A 21,066-nucleotide genomic window follows, 5' to 3' on the forward strand; every position below is an offset into this window, starting at 1 on the left:
CTGTCTCTCAGCCAGGATGATTGTTATAGAAATATGCATCCTTAAACCGGTGTTGGTTCCTTTGTCTTAAAACCAGAGACACATCTCCAGCCTCAGAAATAAGCCCTAAAGAGAGGAACCAGTTTGGTTTTGCTCATATCTTGGTTTGTGTAATGGTATCAAGGTGATCAACCCTTTGGCCTCTTTCTAGGTGTACGTGGCAGCCTTTGCTGTGTCAGCCTATGCGTCCAGCTACTTCCGAGCCGGGAGCAAACCCTTTAACCCTGTTCTGGGGGAGACATACGAGTGTATTCGTGAGGACAAGGGCTTCCAGTACTTTTCAGAACAGGTGAGTCTACGCTCTCTCTGTGGGCTGGGAGGAGTTGCTTATGTTTGCCATCAAAAGTGCTTTTGAAATATTTATCCTTCACCTTTATCTGGCTTCAAAGCCATGGGGCTAATTGCAGTGTTTTTCCATGTAAAGAAAGGGATGGATTTCCCTGCCACGGAAATCTCACCACTCCCTTGGGCATAAAGATACACGCAATACTGAGCACCAGGAAGTGCCCTGGATAGGAACGGTGCCCTTTCTGCTTAAAAGACCAAGGAAGAGGAATTCTCAGAGCTCGAGGCATTTGCACAGACTCTCATTTAGACCTTTAAAGTGTGCACTTGGGGGCTGGGATGTGAGGTAAGCAGCAGAGCACGTGCCCTGGGGTTGATCCCTGGCACTGCATAGACCCCCAAACACAACCAACCTTGTCAACAAATATGTAAATCACGAATGCAGCCTGAGTCACTAGCATCATCTTTCTAGCTTCCGACTACCCCCGAAGGGGGTGAACAGAGAAAAAGAGAACTATTGGTTTTGATGTAGGAGACAAAGACATTGATTCCTGTCTTTGTTCGTTTAGTCAACAAAGATTCCTCCAGCATGTGCTGGCTGTCTGGTGTCGCTCTAGGTGCCTGGGCTGGACACTGACAAGAAGGCCTGTCCTCATCTGCTACCCATGGGCAGACCCTCTTCTGTGTCCCCTCTCTCCTCCAAGGGTCCATGAAACTCTTCCCAGCCAAGAATTGGCAAAGAAACAGTCTTCACGATCAGTGTCCTGGAATCAGCCAGCCAGTATTCAAATCTCAGCTTTCGCTCTCACGGGCTCCATAACTTAGCTCAGATTCCTCAACCTCTCTGGAGTGCAGTTTGCTCTTCAATGATAGTGCTACAGACCCCGTTGGCTTTGTGAGGATCCAGTGAAATCCTCATTTCAAGGCATTTCAAGCAAGGACTGACTGCCCTGTGATGAATGAAATGAGACATGAGGATTTGCAATCCTTAGGGACATACAATAGCCTCGTTTGCAATGGTGGGAAATCCCACAGATTTCCAAGGATTGAGGATATCCCAAGTGTCTGACAAGGAGAAACTGTTTAGCTAAAGTGGGGTGCACGAATAAAATAAAAGCACTCCTCTCCCACCTGCTTAAAGCAGTGACTCAGCCGTATCCCACCTCTGTGTGCCTTATATCCCTAAATGCAACATGAGAACCCTAAATATTCTTGCTTCACTCTATTCTCCAAGTTCTTAGAAAACTGGGGAAGTGGCTGAGTCAGGTGGCTGAAATACTGGTTTTCCTTCCTCTATCTGTGTGTCTGTATAATCAGGGCCATCAGGGAAGGTGTGACTGAGACATATAAAGATGGTGCTTGTCTTTTTTGTTTTTTCTTTTTGGGTCACATCTGGCAATGCACAGGGGTCACTTCTGCCTCTGCACCCAGGAATTACCCCTGGTGGTGCTCAGGGGACCATATAGGATGCTGGGAATCAAACCCGGGTCAGCCCCAAGCAAGGCAAACATCCTACCCACTGTGCTATCACTCCAGCCCCTCATTTTTTTTGTTTGTGCTTTGCTTATTTTGGGGTCACACTTGGTGATACTCAGGGGTTACTCCTGGCTCTGCATTCAGGAATTACTCCTCAGGGCCTGGGGGGTTTTATGAGATGCAGGGGATTGAGCCTACACCAAGGCGAGCACCCTATGCACTATACTCTGTCTCTGACCCTCTTGACACTTAACTGTAAATAGTGACAGTGTTCCTTGGAACTCAAAGGAAATAAATACACAGTAATCTCAAACATGTTTTTCAGTCGTTCTCCAATTAGAAGCTGAAAATGAGAAATTAAACATGTATACTATGTGGGGAAGTGGGGTTAAATCAGTAGTTAAGGGGACTAACAATTTGATTCAGAGGCAATTGGGTTATTTAAATACTAAGCCTAAAATGGAGTGAGGATACATGAAAATAAAATTGGTTACCATGGTATTATATGCACTCATGTGAAAAATATGAAGGCCTCAAATAGCCCCAAATGATAGCATACGCTTGGGGCAAGGATGGCTGGGTACGCAGAGTGGATGTGTGAGCTCATGTAAAGGTAAGTCTCAGCCTCATGCACCCCTGACAGGGAAGAGTCAAACTCAGGATGTGCCGCTGTCTCTCCCAGGAGAGCAAACAAAGAGAAAGCAGAGCTCCGGGACACATGTGCACAAAGGTAGAAAGGGCATTACATAACTGGACTTCTTAGTTTCATGAAACATGTCCCAAGAAAATAGGCATCTGGTCATTGTTGGAGCCTAGTGTGTGAATGTTTAGTGTAATGTAGACCCACATTATTTATTTTGAGGGATTACACCAGGCAATATTCAGGGGTTACTCCTGGCTCTGCACTCAGGAATTTCTACTGGTGGTGCTTGGGGAACCATATGGGATGACGGGGATTGAATCTGGACACCAGGCGCTGCTCAAGGGTTACTCCTAGCTCTGCACTCCAGAATTACTCCTGATGGTGCTCAGGAGACCATATGGGATACCGGGGACCGAATCCTGGTTGGTTGTGTGCAAGGCAAATGCCCTATGCACTGTCCTATCTCTCTAGCATCCCTTGTAGATCCATTTTTAAAGCTGAGCCTTACTGACTATATGGCCTTGTATAAACAACTTACACTTTATGAGCCCCAGTTATTTCTTTATCTATGAAATAGGAGTGTGGTTGCTTAGCTCCACAGACGCAATGAGGCCTGAGTAAAAAAATACTCTGATACATGAATTATTTACAGTGAGCATAGTAAATGTTTAGGACCTGTTTATAACTTTCTTTTTAATAAAGAGTCTGAAGGGTAATAAGAGGAGTATTCAGATAAGATATAGTAGAGCTTCTCATTCAAGTGGTTTGAAGGCAGTCAGGAACAGAAGTCAGCCATCAGGGAGCCTTGAGGCCTCCCGCTTGCCTCCCCCTGCTAAGGCTGTCAGTCCTCATCATGACGGGCCCTTCATCTGTGTGGAAGGTGACCTCAGGCCGTCAGAGGGTTGGTTCTTTTAATACATGCAGAATACATGAGTCTTTCAAGGGGAGATTCACATCAGATAAGCTTAGATGTGGGACAACATCAAGAGAACAACGTTCATAATAGCAAAGAACTTCCCCAAGCTCAGAAAGGCTTAGACAGACATCTAGATTCAGGAGGCTCAAAGAGTTCCAAGCAAAATAAACCCAAATAGAGAACACATACAAGTTATAAATATAATTACTATTCATGTTACAATTGAAATGGTGAAAATTAAAGATAGGGAGAGAGCTCATCGGGCTGGAGCTCAGGGCTTTAACCCCAAGGGCCAAATTTTGATCCATAGTACCACATGTTCTTACCACCAACCCCTTCCCGCCCATCACCACCAATTGTGGCCAGATTGGTCCCCAACGTCACCATTGTGAACCTGGTGGTCCCTAGCGCCACTGAACACAAGCAGCACTGAGCCTCAGCACTAAACCGTCTGGTCCAGGTGGCCGAGTAGGGCTCCAACCCTCCAGAACACTACTTGAAGACCCCCTTCCCTAAATTCTCTAAAATCCTGAAAACAACAAAAGGATAGCAAAGAGTTACTTATAAGGGACCCATAAACAGTCATCAAAAACTATACAGGCTAGAAAAAAATGATAAAATGTATACATAATGTGGGATGGAAAAGACTCCTGACCAAGAATATTGTACTCAGCAAGCCTGTTACTCAGATTTGAAGAAGGAATAAAAAAGATCTTCAGAAGAGCATCTGTTAAATCACCAGTAAACCAGTCCTTCAAGAAATACTTTGGACTTTCAGAAAAAAAAAAAAAAGAAAACACACTTTGAAGTAGTTAGATTCCTAAAAAACATAAAATGTGAGAGGGAAGAGTAATAATGGAAATTCTTTCATTATTTTCAAGTTTACTCATTCTTCTCTTATTAGTTCTATTTTGTTAACTGTAGAGAATTTCAAATTTCAGGTAGTACCATTTTTAGTTCTAAAATTTATAATTGGCTCTTTAAAATAGATTTTATTAATTTGATATTTCATATATATTCATTTATTATTGGCATATTTTTCATTGTTTTTAATGTAGCTGTAATAGATATTTCACTTTTATTCCCTGATTCAATGTTCAAATCAGGATTCATCTAAATTGATTTATTTTTAGAATGGACCATCTTGTCCATTGATTAAAATATTAGTGCTAAAATAATTAATATTTTAACATTTAATAGCAACTTTATTTCTTAAAATTTTCAGGGATAATATATATTGGAAGTTATTTTGAATAAATCTAAAACTATTATCAATTTTGGCAGTTTATGAAGCTAATATCAGAAGTCTGAATCTTCAATATTTGATACAAGTTTCCTATTAAAACCTAGTTCTTTTGAATTTAATTCCTCTTTTATAATAAAAAGCACATTAGTGAGGTAATTATTATGCATAGTTCATATGTAAAGTTCGTTACAACCTTCCCACCACCCTTGCTTCCTAACTCTTTAATTACTGAATTTATAGAGTAGCATTGCACTGTAGCTCATCGTCCCGTTGCTCATCGATTTGCTCAAGCGGGCACCAGTAACATCTCCATTGTGGGACTTGTTACTGTTTTTTTCATATTGGATACACCACGGGGAGCTTGCCAGGCTCTCCCGTGCAGGCGGGATACTCTCTGTAGCTTACCGGGCTCTCCAAGAGGGACGGAGGAATTGAACCTGGGTCAGCCATGTGCAGAGCAAATGCCCTACCCACTGTGCTCTAGTACTTCCTTTAATTTATAATTGTGGTAATGGCCTCAAAATCTCCTGATTTTGCCCCCAGTTTAGTTAAATACCATGGTCTACAAAGTTGTTCATGATGATTTGTGACAGGCAGTCACTATTCCAACACCAGTCCCACCACCACTGTGACCCTCCATCTTTGTCTCCATTTTCCCAACCACCCCTCAAGCCTGTCCCACAGCAGGCCCACGATAATTTATTTTATATTGCTTGTTACCACAGCATGTCAATACTTACATAGGAGAAAATTTGTGAAAATTGTATATCTCCATGGGGACATTAAGTCCTTGTCTGAGTTAACTAAGTTGTTGCTAGTTCAGACTTCTGCATTTATGGTTTTGTTAGTCTCCGTTGGTTGGCTTCTATATTACATTCCATCCAATCTGATATGCTACTACCGAGGGGATAGAAGTATTGCAGAGTTTGGAGATGTCACTCCAGAAAACCCAGAATATTTAATTGGGCGGTCTGGCTGGAGGCGTGGGGAGGGCTTTGGGGTGTGGGAGCGGCTACTGGGGCTTTGGTAGGGCAGGAGCTAGCTTCGCCCCCTCCCAGGATCTCACTAGAAGTCTCAGCAGAAATCGGTACCCAAGAAATTTTTGTGGCTGGCTGATCTCTTTCGAGGTTTATTTATGAGTCTCTGAAGAGATGGTAGGTGACTCCCCTGATTATTGAAGACCAACATGTCACATTTCAAATGTACTCTTGCTCCTCAAAGTGCCTGAGGTGTCGCATCCTGCCTGCAGTAACTATGAAATGGAAAACCCACTCTCTATCACTTTCTCTTCTATGTCTTGAGATCCTTTCAAAACCTGGCTGAATTTTTTCACTTCTGTGACTTCAGATAGTTGTCGTTTTTGTTTCTTTTGGACCGGAGCAATAGCACAGCGGGTAGGGCATTTGCCTTGCACGTGGCCAACCTGGGTTCGATTCCTCCATCCCTCTCGGAGAGCCCCACAAGCTACTGAGAGTATCCCGCCCGCACTGCAGAGCCTGGCAAGCTAGCCATGGCGTACTCGATATGCCAAAACCGGTAACAAGTCTCACAATGGAGACGTTACTGGTGCCCGCTCAAGCAAATCGATGATAAACGGTACGACAGTGCTACAGATTATTGCCTGTGAGGAAAATTTGAACAGTTAATGCATCCTCTGATTTCTGATCATAAAAGGAGTTATTGTAATTTCTTCTTTTGGAGGCTTTAGATGAGCAATGGCTTTGTACAGATTATCATTGTCCTGTAAGAGTTCTAATGCATTATGAACTTGTTTCACATAGAAGTGGCACTCTATAAAACACAACCCCTTATGGTACTAGAAAAATCTGTCTTCTATCTCCCTCTCCTATCACATCTTCCCTCACCATTCTGCCTTTTGCTCATAACTCAATGAGTACAGGATATCAAGTGATACAATATCCTTGCGAGGATCTCCAAGTTAATATTTTAGGGTAGAATTTATCCGTATGGGGATATTTACAGGAATTACGTCAATGAGCAAAAGAACCTGAAAAGAAGCCAGGATAATTCAGTTAACTACTAAGTTTTCAAGACAACAGAAATTCCATGACTTGAAAAGCAATACCTCTCTCTTTCCTCCAAGTCTTGGCATCTTTGACTATGGGCCTGGTGAGTATCTAGGTGTTCGGGGTGGTCAGTAGCCAAGGAAGCTAGATGAAGTGATTGCTGTTTTACCAAATTTAGCTCTATCACTACCTGCAAATGCCGTTGCTGATCTAAAGCCTCCAAAATAAGAAACCACCATGACTCCTTTTGTGATCAGAAATCAGAGGAGGCATTCGCTGTTCAAATTTTCCCCACAGACAATTAAGTATTAGGATTGCAGGAAAAGCCTGATGCTTTCCGAACTTGTACAGGGTGTGACCCGACGTTCAGAACACCTGTCGTCCCTGCCTCTTGTGGCAGGTGAGATGTGAATGAATTACAGAGGGAAACTGAAGCAAAAAGCACTGGCGTTTCCACTCCTCTGCGTTCCACCCTTCCATTCAGGCGGCCTCTGCTCTCTGGCCTCTTCTGGAGTCTCTCCTGTTAGTTACTGAGCACTGCTGCAGGAGGCACTGGCTTCTGGTATAAAAATGGCCTTTTTGTGTACCCTTCATGATGATGGGTTTTTGACTGTCAGCATCACATACTTTCTTCCTTAAACCACACAGGCCTTTGTTTCGAGCCACTGTGGACCAGGGAATGACAGCTGTGAAGGAGAGACAGATCACAAACCTCCCCATCAGAGGTCCCAACTCTCAGGTGGTTCCACATCTTCAGCGGAGGAGCTTCCTCTGTGCCCAGAAATCTGATTCAGCCTTAGCTTTCTAAATCAGTCCGCAAGGGGCAAATTCAGGAAGAAAGAATTTCCTGTCTCTCCTCAGGGACGGGCCCTCCTGCCCATTAGGCCCTCGCCTGCCCGCCTCCACGCGTGGCTGACAGGCAGGGTCGAGTCTCACAGAGGCTGCCTCGATCAGAAAACTCATTTCAGTGAGATTCACTTCTTCTGTTCCTTGGGGAAAGATTTTGTGTCTCCAGGATATGTGATTAAGCTATTATCTGAAAGTGGTGTTTCCTAATTACCTGGAACCTGAGTCGTCAGAGGGCTGTTCACATCATTTTAACCACTTGCCACCCGGCCACATTCTGTGGTGATTTGTGTCAGAAAAGCCGAATGAAATTACTGAAAGTCACTAAAATGTAAGAGAGTCCATGGAAGTGTGTTTTCATTTGCTTCGCTGGCTCACGCCTTCCCCTGCTCTGTGACTCATGGAAGCTCTCCCAACGCTCTGTGTTCCTGAGCCGACTTACAACTGCCACACCCGTCCCTTTTCTGCCTAGACATATCACCTTTGAATACTCCTCTCCTCCATTAGCAGACGGAGTTCTTCCTGCTATTTAAAGACATCACTGGGGTGGAAACTCAAGCTATTGAAGTGAAGCCAGCAATTAGTCAAATATAAAACCATGAAAACATTGCTTCTCAATTTCTAGGTCAAGCCATTGCTCAGTGTGTTCCTTATTGGTTTGTTTAGCCAGAAGCCATGTGTTTTCATCCAAAAGTGATTTTCTCTGAGTGTAGGAGACGAGAGAGCCCCATCTCCTCCAAATCAGACCAGTATCCTTGGTATCGTCCTTCATAGTTCTTTCTCTCAGAATCCACTCCCTGTCAATCAACAGATCCTGGACCCTGCCTGGAGAGAGGCCTAGCCGTTCTCACTACCGCCCCCTACAGCTGCTGACCTCCACTGAGCCCAAGGTGGTGAATTGTAATAGATTCACTAACTAGTTTCCTGTTTCCATAGCTAATTCCTCCTCTGTCACCCACAGGGAGTGCTTCATGAAGAAGCATCCTCTGCTCTGAAGAGCTCCAGGGACTCTCTAAGAACCATAGAATAAAATCCCAAGTTCTCATGTGGCCCCCAGGGCCCTCCAAACTACCACCCCCCAGCTGTGCCCCTTCCCTGTCACTCATTCAGCCTAACCCTCGCCACCAGCTTTTGCCAGAGTCCTAGAGCAATGGGCACATTCACAAGTCCTGGCCAGGGGCTGGGCCGTTTGCACTCTCCCCAGCAGCAGCAGAGCTGCCTTCCTTATTTCTCGTGGTCTCTGGAGTTTCCACCATAGAACCCCGCCCTCCCACCTGCCTGGAATAGCACCTGCCATTCACCATCCCCCTAGACTTCTTCTAAATATGATGCGTCCCCCAACTTGTGCACTCAGATAGGTGTGTATCATTTCTCTCATCTGCGTCCATGGTAGGATGTAAACTCTGTGAGGTTGTGTTTTGAGGGCTGCAGAGATAGTACAGGGGTTGCAGCACTTGCCTTGCATGCAGCCCACAGTTAAGGTGCTCAACTTGCACGCAGCTGAACCTGGTTCCACTCCTGGCATCACAAGTAGGTCCCCAGAGCAAAGCATTAGTTGTCATCACTGAGCACAGAGCCAGGCGGGCGCCCTGAGCATAGCTAGCTGTGGCCCTCAAATCCAAACATACATCAGAAAAAAAAAAAAAGATCGTGTTTTGGGGATCTGGAAAGATGATATCAAGGTTGAGGCCCTTGCTTGGGATGTGGCTGCAGTTGCAACCCAGGTTCAAATCCTGGCACTGCTCTGGTCCTCTGAGCACCACCGGGCTCAGCCCCCGGAGCACCACTAGGTGTGGCTCCAAGTCAACAACAACAATAACAACAACAAAATATTGTATGTTGGGGCCAGGGAGATGGCGCCGAGGGCTAGAGTGCCTACTTTGCGCATGGAGGCATGGGTTTGATCCCTGACCCTGAATGCTCAACCCCCATTCGTCAAACCAATGTGACTCCCAGCAAAACAGAAACAACAAAAAATATTTTGCTTCATTTCTCATAGGTATCCTGGTACATAGGACAGTGCCTGAGTGCCATGGGAGGGTTGGCTGTATGGTCCCCGGCACGGCCAGTGGGTGACATTTACCTGCACCCAATCTCTCTTCCTATGCACTGCCCCCTGCAATTCAGGCAACTTGCTTATGCTTCTGGACAGCTGCAGACACGATGTAGTTAAGAGGTCATTATCTTTCACCTGGAAACAGACAAAAGACACAAACCTTGAACTTCACCCCTGTCCCATCTACTTCTCCCCTTACCATCTACCTCTTCCATTAAGTGTATTCAAAATGAACAATGCTTAGGTCAAGATGAGGAAAGGCAGGCCTCAGATCACAGTATCACTATATCACTGTCTTCCCATTGTTCATCGAGTTACTCGAGCGGTAAATCCTAATGTTTCCATTCGTCCCAGCCCTGAGATTTTAGCAGCCTCTCCTTACTCATCTTTCCCAACAATTGGAGGCTTCTTTCTTCTTTCATGGTCAGGAGAATGAGACCTTTTATTGTTACTGTTTTTGGCATATCGAATGTCACAGGGAGCTTGTCAGACTCTTCTGTAAGGCCTCAGATATATACCTCTATTACAAGAGTTCCTTCTACTAGGGAGGGCTCCTTAATTTGGGTGTGGTAGAAAGATACATAAGTACTTGCATAGTAAAAGCTACATCTACTGATTTCCTGGATGTTGGAGAATCCTTGCCAGTCAGAAACAATTTTATTTCAGGCCAGGAATATAGCTCGGTTATAGAGTGCTTTCCTTGCATACGTGAAGCTCTGGGTTCAGTTCACAGAAGAAAGGAAAGGAGGGAAAAATGAAGGAAGGCAGGGGAATAGAAATGACTTTTATTTTATTATTAATTTTTTTTTATTCTAAGGGGATGGAAAGGAGTGCCAGAAAGCACGTATGGGATTATGGACAGTATCTGCTTGGGGCTGGGTCCATTTAGACTCAAACTTGAAATCTCTTGCCTTGAAGTGTCTGTGATAAGACGTAATGAGATGAAAAGTCAGCCAAATCCCACAGCCAACACAGTCAGGTTAGATTGTGCTCATTATTCTCTGGTAGAGTTGAGAGAGAGATTGCCATCAATAAAGATTAAATGATTAGTCACTAGTTCCCTTTTCATGGACATTCAAATCATTCAAAGCCTTAGAATAATCTTTTCTGGTTGGCTGGCATCCATTGCCCCCTCTGATGTAGGATTGAAGAAGACGTAGAGAACAGATGTTAGAAATAGTACATTTAGAGCCAGAGGGATCTTCAGGCCTCCCTTCACAAAGAAATAAATGAAAATCAAAGAGTTTGCAAAGGTCAGACTCGGAAATTCTTTAAATAGCTCTGAGACAGAACCTGAATGGGGTGGGGAGAAACTAGAGTCCAACTTTGAGGTCAGCCATAGATGGGAAAGGTTACTGGGACATCTGGGAAATAATCTAAGATTGGAAGACAGGACCTCCACTTGAAGTGCTGCTTTTGTCACTTAGCTATGTGGCATTGAGTAGGTACTTGACTGGTCAGAAGCCTTGTTTCATAATTCATAAAAGGACAGTTAAAGAGACTTGTGGTTGTCACGAGCAGTAAGTGGAAATATGCTCATGAAAAAGACCTAAACTTCAGTCCTTGTCTCCTCCATATCAGCTAGGACACTGGCACTGTACCTGTATTGTCCTTTTTTAGTTGCTGTTAGTGCTGTATATCTGTAGCCCTGATTTATAGATAAGGTCATGAAGGACAAGATGATCTAGTGACCATTCAAGATCATAGAGGTGGTAATGGCATTGCGTGATAAGGGCATGTGTCTGTCTGAGATTCCAGAAGCTCTTGTTCCCTCATTCCGTGCCTCTGCACAGCACAGGGTAGCTGCGTTGGACATGTTTCATTAGAGACTGGAGCAATAGCACTGTGGGGAAGACACTTGCCTTGCACACGGCCTACCCCATTGATTGGGGGTTCAATCCCCCAAGCCCTGCCAGGAGTAACTCTTGAGCACAGAGCTAGAGTAACCCCTAAGCACCACCGATGTGGGCACCCACCCCCCAAAAAAAGAGTTTCATGAACAAAGACCTTTTTTTTTTTTTTGCTTTTTTTTTTTTGCTTTTTGGGTCACACCCAGCGATGCTCAGGGGTTACTCCTGGCTTTGCACTCAGGAACTACTCCTGGCGGTGCTTGGGGGACCATATGGGATGCCGGGGATCGAACCCAGGTCGGCCGCGTGCAAGGCAAACGCCCTACCCGCTGTGCTATCGCTCCGGCCCCCGAACAAAGACCTTTTGTTAAGAAATGTATCAAAGAAACAAATCAGTCGTTCATTTCCCCAGAAAGCTTCGTAAACCACTTTAAAACAATGTGTAGTGAATAAATCATTCTTGGTTTATGTTGGCCTTTAAAAACAGACCAAAAACTCAAGGCCTTCCTCCCCCTCCCCCCAATAACTGTTTTATTGGTATAGAACTGTTGTATTTTAGATCACACGTGTAAATTGTACAATTTGGTCTATTTTTACATATGTACACATTTATACAGCTACCATCACAGTTAAGATAGTGAACAAGAAATAAGGGCCAGGAGGATTGGTCCATGGTTGGAAGCCTGCCTCAAGGGCTGGGGGAGGAGGCAGTTGGTATAGAGAAGAGACCACTATGACAGAGATAGTTGGAAGTGATCACTCTGGGTCAGAACTGTGTGCTGAAAATAGGTAAAGGAACAAACATCTATATTGCAAACAATAATCCCCAAAAAGGTTGGGGGGGGACAGAGAGAGAGAGAGAGAGAGAGAGAGAGAGAGAAGGAAGAAAAGTTGAAAAGTTCCTGCCATGGTGCCATGGTGCCATGGGAGGTTTGGGGGACTTGGGGGATACTGGGGGCATTGGTGATGAGAAATGTACACTAGTGAAGGGATGGGTATTAGAACTGTGTATCTCATGGTGATTCAATTAAAAATATATATATAATTATCATATTCTTCACCCTCTCACCCCAAATTTTTTTAAAGTGTTCTTGTCATTCATTTTTCCCTAACCTTTTGTTCTCAGTTCCCAGACCATCAGTGCTCTGCTTTAAAAAAAAAAAACTTTATTTGAACACCATGGTTTACAAAATTGTTCATAATGCAGTTGTTTCTGGTGTTCAGTGTTCCAACACTAATCTCATTACCAGCTGATCTTTCCTCCACATTGGCCCCAGTTTCCCATTCACCCAGGCCAAATCTGCACCCTTGGCAGACACACACTAATTCACTCTAAATTGCATGTCACAACAAAATGATAAGTGGAATTATCAGTAAAGTTTGTGAAAATTGTTATCTCTCACAATGGAGTTACTAAAGTCATTGTCTGAGGATTCACTGAGCTGTTTTGTTGCAAGTTGAACCTTCTGTGTTATTGTTTTGGCTTATAGTAGGCTACTGTTCTACTTTCCCGTCCAGTTGTCTGTGCCCCTACTGGGTTGTCAGTCTTGTGGCATGTGCAGGTGTCTCGCAACCCTGTATGTGACATCACACACTCCAGGAGCTCCAAGACCTGTGTTCCTGGGAGTTTCATCCTCTTGGTGTCTCTTCAGATATTTGTCATGAAATAGTAAGGTTGGGTCATTTGTATGGTGGCAGTTGTGGGGTGTGGGTGCAGCTTCTGGGGCTACGGCAAGGTGGGGATTCAGCACCTCAGTGTTTTCAGCCAGAAGACCAGTGTGCCTGTGAGTTTCATCAGCTTGGCATCTCTTCCAAGTCTTCGTCATGAAGCTGTGAAGCCGGGCATTAACGTGCTGGTGGCTTATTGGTGGTGGTGGGATGTGAGTCTCTACAAGACCATTTTAAGCAGGGAAAAATTAAGTGGAATCATTGTTATTTAGCGACTGGAGCAATAGCACAGTGGGTGGGGCGTTTGTCTTGCACATGACTGACCCAGGTTCGATTCCTCTGCCACTCTCGGAGATCCCGGCAAGCTACGGAGAGTATCCCACCCACACGGCAGAGCCTGGCAAGCCACCCATGGTGCATTTGATATGCCAAAAACAGTAACAACAAGTCTCACAATAGAGACATTACTGGTACCCGGTCAAGCAAATTGATGAACAACAGGACGACAGTGCTAACAGTGCTATTGTTATTTGAACATTAAGATTCATCCACTTATCGAACTCCTTTGAGTCCATCTAAAGGTGGTCTGCATAGATTCATTAATTTCACACAATAAGTTTTATAAGGTAAAAGATTTTTATGAAATTTGTGTATAGTTTATAGTATAATAGGGCTTTTATAATCCATATGGACATTTTATTTATCCTTGAGTCTTTGAAATATTATGGAAGAAATTTATTATTTTTAGCTTCAGTATTTTGCTTAAATGTTTATATTTGGGTACATCAATAAAAGTGCCCAGTTTTGGACCAGAGATGTAGTACAGGAGGTAAAGCACTTGCCTCGCCTGCAGCCAATGCTCATTTGATCCCTGGCACTATGTATGGTCTCCCTGACAACCACCGGGCATGATCCCTGGCATAGAGCCACGAATAGCTCCTGAGCACTTGGTGGTTTTATTTTGGGTTTGTTTTGTTTTGTTTGCGGGAGAGGCAGGTTACACCTGATAGTGGTCAAGGGCTAACCCTGGCTCTGTGCTCAGGAGTGACCTTGGTGGTGCTCAAGAGGTCGTATGTATGTTGGGGGTGGAGCGATAGTACAGTGGGTAGGGCATTATTTACCTTACTTATCTCCAGAACATTGCTACATTGTTGGGTATGACCCCCTCCCCCACCTCAGAGTGAGAGAGAGAGAGAGAGAGAGAGAGAGAGAGAGAGAGAGAGAGAGAGAGAGAGAGAGAGAGAGAGAGAGAATGAGATTCTATGTGGTGCTACCGGAGATTTGAACCAGAGCCCCCGAGCACTGTTTGAAGCCAGAGCGAGCCTCAGATCTCCTTTTATAAAGGAATAGGTGAAACTCAAAGAGGCTGCAAAGGCCTGAGTGACCCAGCCCTATCCCCATCCCACCCTTCAGACAAGAATAAATTAAACGGAAGCAAGGAAAAGTGTCCAATTCATTATCAAGCCCGAGCCACCGCCCTTGTCTCTCTGGGATACAGTTGTTCTGGCCAATAATTACCTCCTTTGCAATATGCTCCAGTCTGGGGACAGGGATGGCCCTGCCTCCTCTCCCTCTGCACTGGGGGAGGCTCAGAGGGTGCCGATGAGCTGCGGGGACCACGGTTCACAGGTGCTGGGGTTTACGAGCCCCTGCCACCAGTGCTTGCTTTACTGGTTAAAGGCATGACTCGAACCTTCCTCATGCCCATCTCTTGCTACTGGAGGGCTGGGGGTTCGATGCTCGGACCTTCCCCAGGAGCAGCTAGGGCGGGAAAGTCTCTGGGAGCACCACTGCCCTCCTGACGGCAGTCTCACCCGATGACAGTAAGGAACCCACAGCCCCTAGCCGGCCTGGGCTGTCGCTAGGACAATGAGGAAATCTCACCGCTGCGGAGCGTTTTCTCTTTCTCTTTCATTAGTGATAACGCAGGAGAATGACCCCGTGGGGAAAGGCAGAGACGGCTGTTGCTGGGTTCTGGTACACCAGAGTTTCTCTTTTTCCAGGACACAGCGATAAGTGTTCAGATCATTTTTTTCCTTGAACAAAAACTGCATGATTTTTGTTCTTAGCAATTAATAATTTTTCTTCAGTAATTAATTTAGATCTTATAGAAAAATTATTGTTTTCTTTAAACTAAAACCTAAAAACCCTTAGATTTGTTCTTTTTTTTTTTTAATTTCTTTATTGGGTTGGGGGGGAGAATTTGGGCAACACCCACCTGGCAGTGCTCAGAAGCTATTCCTGGCTCTGTGCCCAAGGGTCACTTCTGGTGGTGCTGGAGGGCCACTGGCATTGTCAGGGTCCAGGGCGGACAAGGCCAAGTGCCTTAACCCCTGTATTATGTCTCCAATCCCTGGGTTAATCTTCTTAAAGGTAATTCAAAAAGAGGGTAGACTTTGTGATACCATTTTCAAGAGTTAAATCTGCTGAATCAATGAGCATTTTTGTATTGTTGAGAAGTTGAGTTTAAAAATATTTTTGGTTCGACATCTTAAGAGAAACATTTGCAGGTACTTTCAGGGCTGCTAATGGAGTTTGACTGGAATGTGTGCAGGCAGCCCTCCAGGGACCTGTTGCATCTTCTTATTTCAGAGCTTGGCCCTGCCCTCCCACCCCACTGAACTCTCCTCTTGGTTCTCCCCCTGACAAGCTTGGCCCAGGCAGAGCTGACCACATCAGGAGCACTTGTCAAAGACCGAGCTGTCGAATTCCTCCAGTTTTCATTCAGCTAACCATTTTGTGCATAGTGTGACATCTGGATGCAAGAGAGCAGGAATAGATGCCGTGAAAGTTAATTATTTTTGTTTGATGTTTTGCTTTTTGCTTCCGTCAGGTCAGCCACCACCCACCTATCTCTGCTTGTCACGCCGAGTCTGGAAATTTTGTTTTCTGGCAAGGTAATGTGCTAATGAATGTATTTGAACTCCATCATGTTGGGGGAATGTTACAGATATATGCTCATGAGTTATTGTAAATGTTTATTAAAATCGAAAGAGGGGGCTGGAGAGATAGTTCAGTGGGCTTGCCTTGTAAGTGGCGCTTGCCTTACATGCAGTTTTATCGCCTGTAAGTACTCCATATGGTATCCTAAGCACTGCTAGGAGTAATAGTGAATGCAGAGCCAAGAGTAAGCCCTGAGCACTGCTGGGCGTGGCCCTAAAACCTAAATAAATAAATAAAATAAATTTTAAAAGGGCCTTGAATTTGGGCACTATTAGAAGCACCTGTAACACTGATACTCTTGTCTCTCTTTTCTAATCAATAATTGGTATTTATATATTTCATAAAGATTTAAGAATATATTTAATCACTCCTTTAAAAATAAAACACCACAATATTTATGTGGCACCACCATTTATTCCTGCAACTTTTTCTCTATCTTATTCTACAAATACTTGAAATGCCTCTTAAACTTAAAGGAACACCAAATATTCACAGTTATTTATCCTAAAATGAGTGACAGAGGAATTTCCTTGTTTAAAATTTAAATTTTACTTTCAGAATAACATTTTACATTACTGATCTTGGTTTTGAGTTTTGGGTTTTTTTTTTTTTTTGCTTTGTTTTGTTTTGTTAGTTTTGGGTTTTTGGGTCACACCCAGCAATGCTCATGGGTTACTCCTGTGTATTCAGGAATTACTGCATTCAGGAATTACTCCTGACAGTGCTCAGAGGACTATATGGGATGCTGGGAATTGAACCCGGTTCACCGCATGCAAGGCAAACACCCTATCTGCTCTGCTATTGCTCCAGCCCCTGGCCTTTTTTTATTAACTTGGGGATTATTGTTCTAGATTTAGTCTTGTGCATGAGAAAAGAAGGATTGTTTTGAACAAATGAGGCTGCACATATTTTCTAAATGGATTTATTTATCTTGCTAGCTTATTCATGTATTAATAAATTGAATGTAGTATAGGGGAAAATGTTGAGCATCCTGGGATTCAAAGCAATGGGTTTTAAATACGTGTTCCTGCTAACAGGGGTGCCACCTAATTGTTCACATGGCCGTATGTTAAAAAAGAAAGTAAAAGTTAAACAACACGGAAGGGTATATTGTTTAAAAACAAAACAAAATACCTCCCTCTTTACCCACCTTCAGTCCCCAGCCCTGAGCCAGTCAGCAGTTTGTATATTATAGGTGTAGAGTGACGACACAGGCCCAGGGAGATGGTCCAAAGGGCTGGGGCGTGTGCTTTGTGTGGAAGCTCCAGTTTCACTCTCCCCCAGGCTCCATCAGGAACCAGTCGGGGACCACATGGAATGTGGGCCTGGGACCCAGGGGTGCAGCCTCGAGACCCAGCGGTGATGTTGCAAGTGCCCAGCTGGAGATGCAGCCCAGTGGGGAAGCTCTAGCCTGGCCTACGTGAAGCCCAGTTTGGCTCCCTAACACTGCAAAAGCAGGACAGACAGACAGACAGAGATATTAAGTTCACAAGGACCGTGGCTTCTTTTTGAATCTTGACAACTAAAGTTTAAGTTTGGGGCTTCAAAATTGAAGTTAAAGTTTAAAACTGAAATCTTCCAGAATTAATTTTCAGAATACCTCTAGATGTTCGGATCGCTAAGAGTCATCGTCCTCTAAATATTTTTTGGTTGCTTTCCTGCTGTGTTTTGTGACGTGGGAAGGGGTGCTCAGAGCCCCTGACATTACCGTTTTCTTCTTGATGCCCTTTGCCTTTGCCTCTTCTACTTCTCCCCCTATCGTCTCACTTGTTCCCAGAGGCCCAACGCCCAAATCTTGCCTTTTAGAAAAATCCAATCTGACAGGCCTTTTAATTAGGTCCTGGGTGGTTAGTTCTGCTGGTTAGAGTGTGGTGCTAATAAAACTGGCCTCATTTTTTTCCCATTTGTTTTTATCTTTTTGGGGAGGCATGGGGGCACACTCACAGATGGTCAGGGGTTATTCCTGACTCTGCACTCAGGAGTTACTCTTGGTGGTGCTTGGGGGACCATATGGGATGCTGGGAGCAAACCTAGGTCAGCCGCATACAAGGCAGATGCCTTACTTGCTGTACCATTGCTCTGCCCCCTCCTGTTGGTTCCATCTGTTCTTTTCTTCCCTTTTCCTTTTTCCTGTCTCTTGCCTCAGTTGAGCTGTGTATAATTCTATAGTAAAGGTGTTGGTTGACTTATTAACTGTACATTTTGGTTTCATTTTTCAGTTGTTAGTCTAAGATTCACATGATCTATCTTGAACTGATTAATAGAAAATTGCCTTCAAATAGAAAATATAGCATTTTAAAAAATAATCATAATCTTACCAGTGTTGGGTCAAAAAGATAGTTTAAATTGCGGAGTGCAGACTTTGCATACAGGAGGCCCATGTTCAATCCCCAACACTGCATGATCCCCTGAGCACTTGACAGGAGCAACCAAGCACAGAGTCAGGAGTAGCCTCTGAGCACGAAATATCCCCCCGCACCCCGACTTCTGCCAAGATAAAGAATTTTATAGAAGTATATTTCCATTTCCTCTCTCCTAATCACTATTATGGACACTGTACATTTTACTTATGTATTTTATAAGTCCTGCAATGTATTGTTATCAGTATTTGCTTTGAACTGTCAATTATTTTTTATAACAATTGAGCTATACTTTATGTACTATGAGTACAATCCACTGTAAGGTGCAATTCCGTGGCCGTCAGTATATTTGCAGAGGCTACAGTCATCACCATAATTAATTTTAGCACCTTGTACTCACTCTAGAGAGACCCTGTGAGCCACACAGCTCCACCACGTCACAACTTCCTTCAACCTCGTTTACCCCCAGGCCATCTCCCTCATCTTGCTGCCCCCCACTCAGATGTGTCCGGTTTGCATATTGCATATAAACGAGGCCATGCAGAATGTGGCCAAGGGATTCCTAGTTCCAGTCCTTCTCTCCCCTAAACCCTGGCCTCTGGCCTCCACTGGCCCCCTACGCAACCAGAAGGGTCATCTCTGCACTGTAGCACTGTCGTCCTGTTCATCGATTTGCTTGAGCGGGCACCAGTAACGTCTCCATTGTGAGACTTGTTGCTACTGTTTTTGGCATATCGAATATGCCACGGGGAGCTTGCCAGACTCTGTTCTGCGGGTGGGATACTCTTGGTAGCTTGCTGGGCTCTCTGAGAGGGACGGAGGAATCGAACCTGGGTTGTCCGCGCGCAAGGCAAACGCCCTACATGCTGTACTATCGTTCCTTTGAAGGCATCTCTGCATATTTCCTACAAATGGGGCTGTGGACATATGCCATTCCCTGTTTTTTCTATTAGTACCACTGTTCATACCACTTAGAAAATCATGAAACCATCCAACAAATATTTCCCCTTTTTTAATAATCTGCAGCTAATTTTTCACCTAGTTCTATTTTTTTTTGTATTGGTCTTTTTTTCTTTTTTGGCAAGGAGGGGAGACTCCTAAGCTCTGTGCTCAGTGATCACTCCTGGTGGGCTCAGGGGACCGGATGAGGTGCTGGGGATTGAACCGGGTCGCCTGCGTGCAAGGCAAACACTCTACCCACTCCCGGTCCCACAGCTCCTTAATGGTTCTGGGGCCATCCCCTTCCTCCCGTTCCCATCACTACTGACACTTCACCTGGTCCGCACTTGTCCCTGGGCAGCTCCTGTAGCATCCTGTCCCCTGGGTTTCCCTGTGCGACGCTCCACAGTGCTCCCTCTCTGCAGAGTCTGCATCTTACCCTGCCATTTCTCTGTCTCACGAACTTTCTTCTCTCCTGCCCCTGACCATCCTGCCTTTCTCTCTAAACAGCCCGAGCCCAGATCAAGCATTGTTCCTTTCAAACTGCCTCCAACGGAATAAATGATGTCTTGGTTTCTTTTTGTTTTCTCCGAATGGAGCCCCCTGCCTACAGAGCGCATGCGCCAGCTGGTGGGGCTCTCTTTCAGCCTAATGCATTGCTTTTATTTTTTGTTTTTGTTTTTGGACTGGTTCTGCACTCAGGAATTTCTCCTTGGCAGTGCTCGGGAACCATGCGGGATGCAGGGTGAACCGCTCGGCTCACCATCATGCAAAGCAAGCACCCGACATGCTGCACTACCACTCCAGCCCCAAGTTGCTTTTATTTTTTGTCTACTGTGTAATTGTACTCACTCTTCAAAGCCCAGTTTCAGTGGCCCCTTCAGTCGGCCTTTCCTCATGCCTGCCACACACCCCTCTCGATCCTCCCTCCTGCCTATCCCACGTGCCTTTCAGCACAATCCCTGCCTCCCTCTGCACATCCCTTTTGCTTCCAAGTCCATCCATCCCTCCAAGCCAGTCCGAGAGGAACTTCATCTTATAATTTTAATTTCCGTCATTCGCTTCCAGGGACTCAGTTGTACTTAGGTTGAATGAAAAGTTAACCTAAACCGTAGCTAATCTTATTATGAAGACTTATTTCTAATAAGTGATAGATCATTTATCCAGCCCAAGAGCTCTTTGAACCACCTACTGCCGCTCCTACTAAAGACGTAATATTGGCTGTTTTGTTTCAGATGTGAGATGGAAAAACAAATTCTGGGGCAAATCCATGGAAATTGTTCCCATCGGTACAACCCACGTCACTCTGCCTGTGTAAGTGCTTCTGCGGCCTGGAGCTTGGTATCGTTTGGTCTGCTGCTCACTCCCTCGGGGAATGTTTGCTTTCAGTGTCTCGGACACTCGGTTCCAGTGTCCTTCATTTCGGCAGCATCTCATGTTCTTCCTCTCTAATGGAAATGCTTCCCGGATACCAGATTCTGGCAGTGTAAACCCCATTTCCACTCACCAACAAAATGAAGAATGGTTGTTGTTTTTTTCTCCCAGGGCTAACCTGCTCCTTTTCGACCACTATGGCCTTGATCTGGGCTGGGGGTTGTGAGAGGAATTTACTGATACTCATTTATAAAGCAGTGTATTTCTGAATGTGGGCTTGGGGGCTACGAAGACTGATTAGCTCACTCTTGCCACTTACAAATGGTGAGTACTGGGGTTGGAGAGATAGTACATCAGGGAAAGCGATGGGCTTGCAGGTAGTTGACCCAGATTCAATC

At 44.7% G+C, this 21,066-nt stretch overlaps 1 protein-coding gene across 1 annotated transcript in view; it reads left to right on the top strand.

Annotated features, from left to right (window-relative positions):
* Positions 1-21,066, top strand: part of OSBPL3 (oxysterol binding protein like 3) — a 206,793-nt gene that overhangs the window by 167,340 nt on the left and 18,387 nt on the right. The window contains exons 17-19 of the mRNA XM_055143981.1: positions 191-328; positions 15,886-15,949; positions 20,530-20,608. Coding sequence (XP_054999956.1) covers positions 191-328; positions 15,886-15,949; positions 20,530-20,608 — 281 coding nt within the window. The remainder of the gene's footprint in view (positions 1-190; positions 329-15,885; positions 15,950-20,529; positions 20,609-21,066) is intronic.

Source organism: Sorex araneus, chromosome 1, assembly GCF_027595985.1.
Source record: "Sorex araneus isolate mSorAra2 chromosome 1, mSorAra2.pri, whole genome shotgun sequence".
In the NCBI taxonomy this organism is placed as follows: Eukaryota; Metazoa; Chordata; class Mammalia; order Eulipotyphla; family Soricidae; genus Sorex; species Sorex araneus.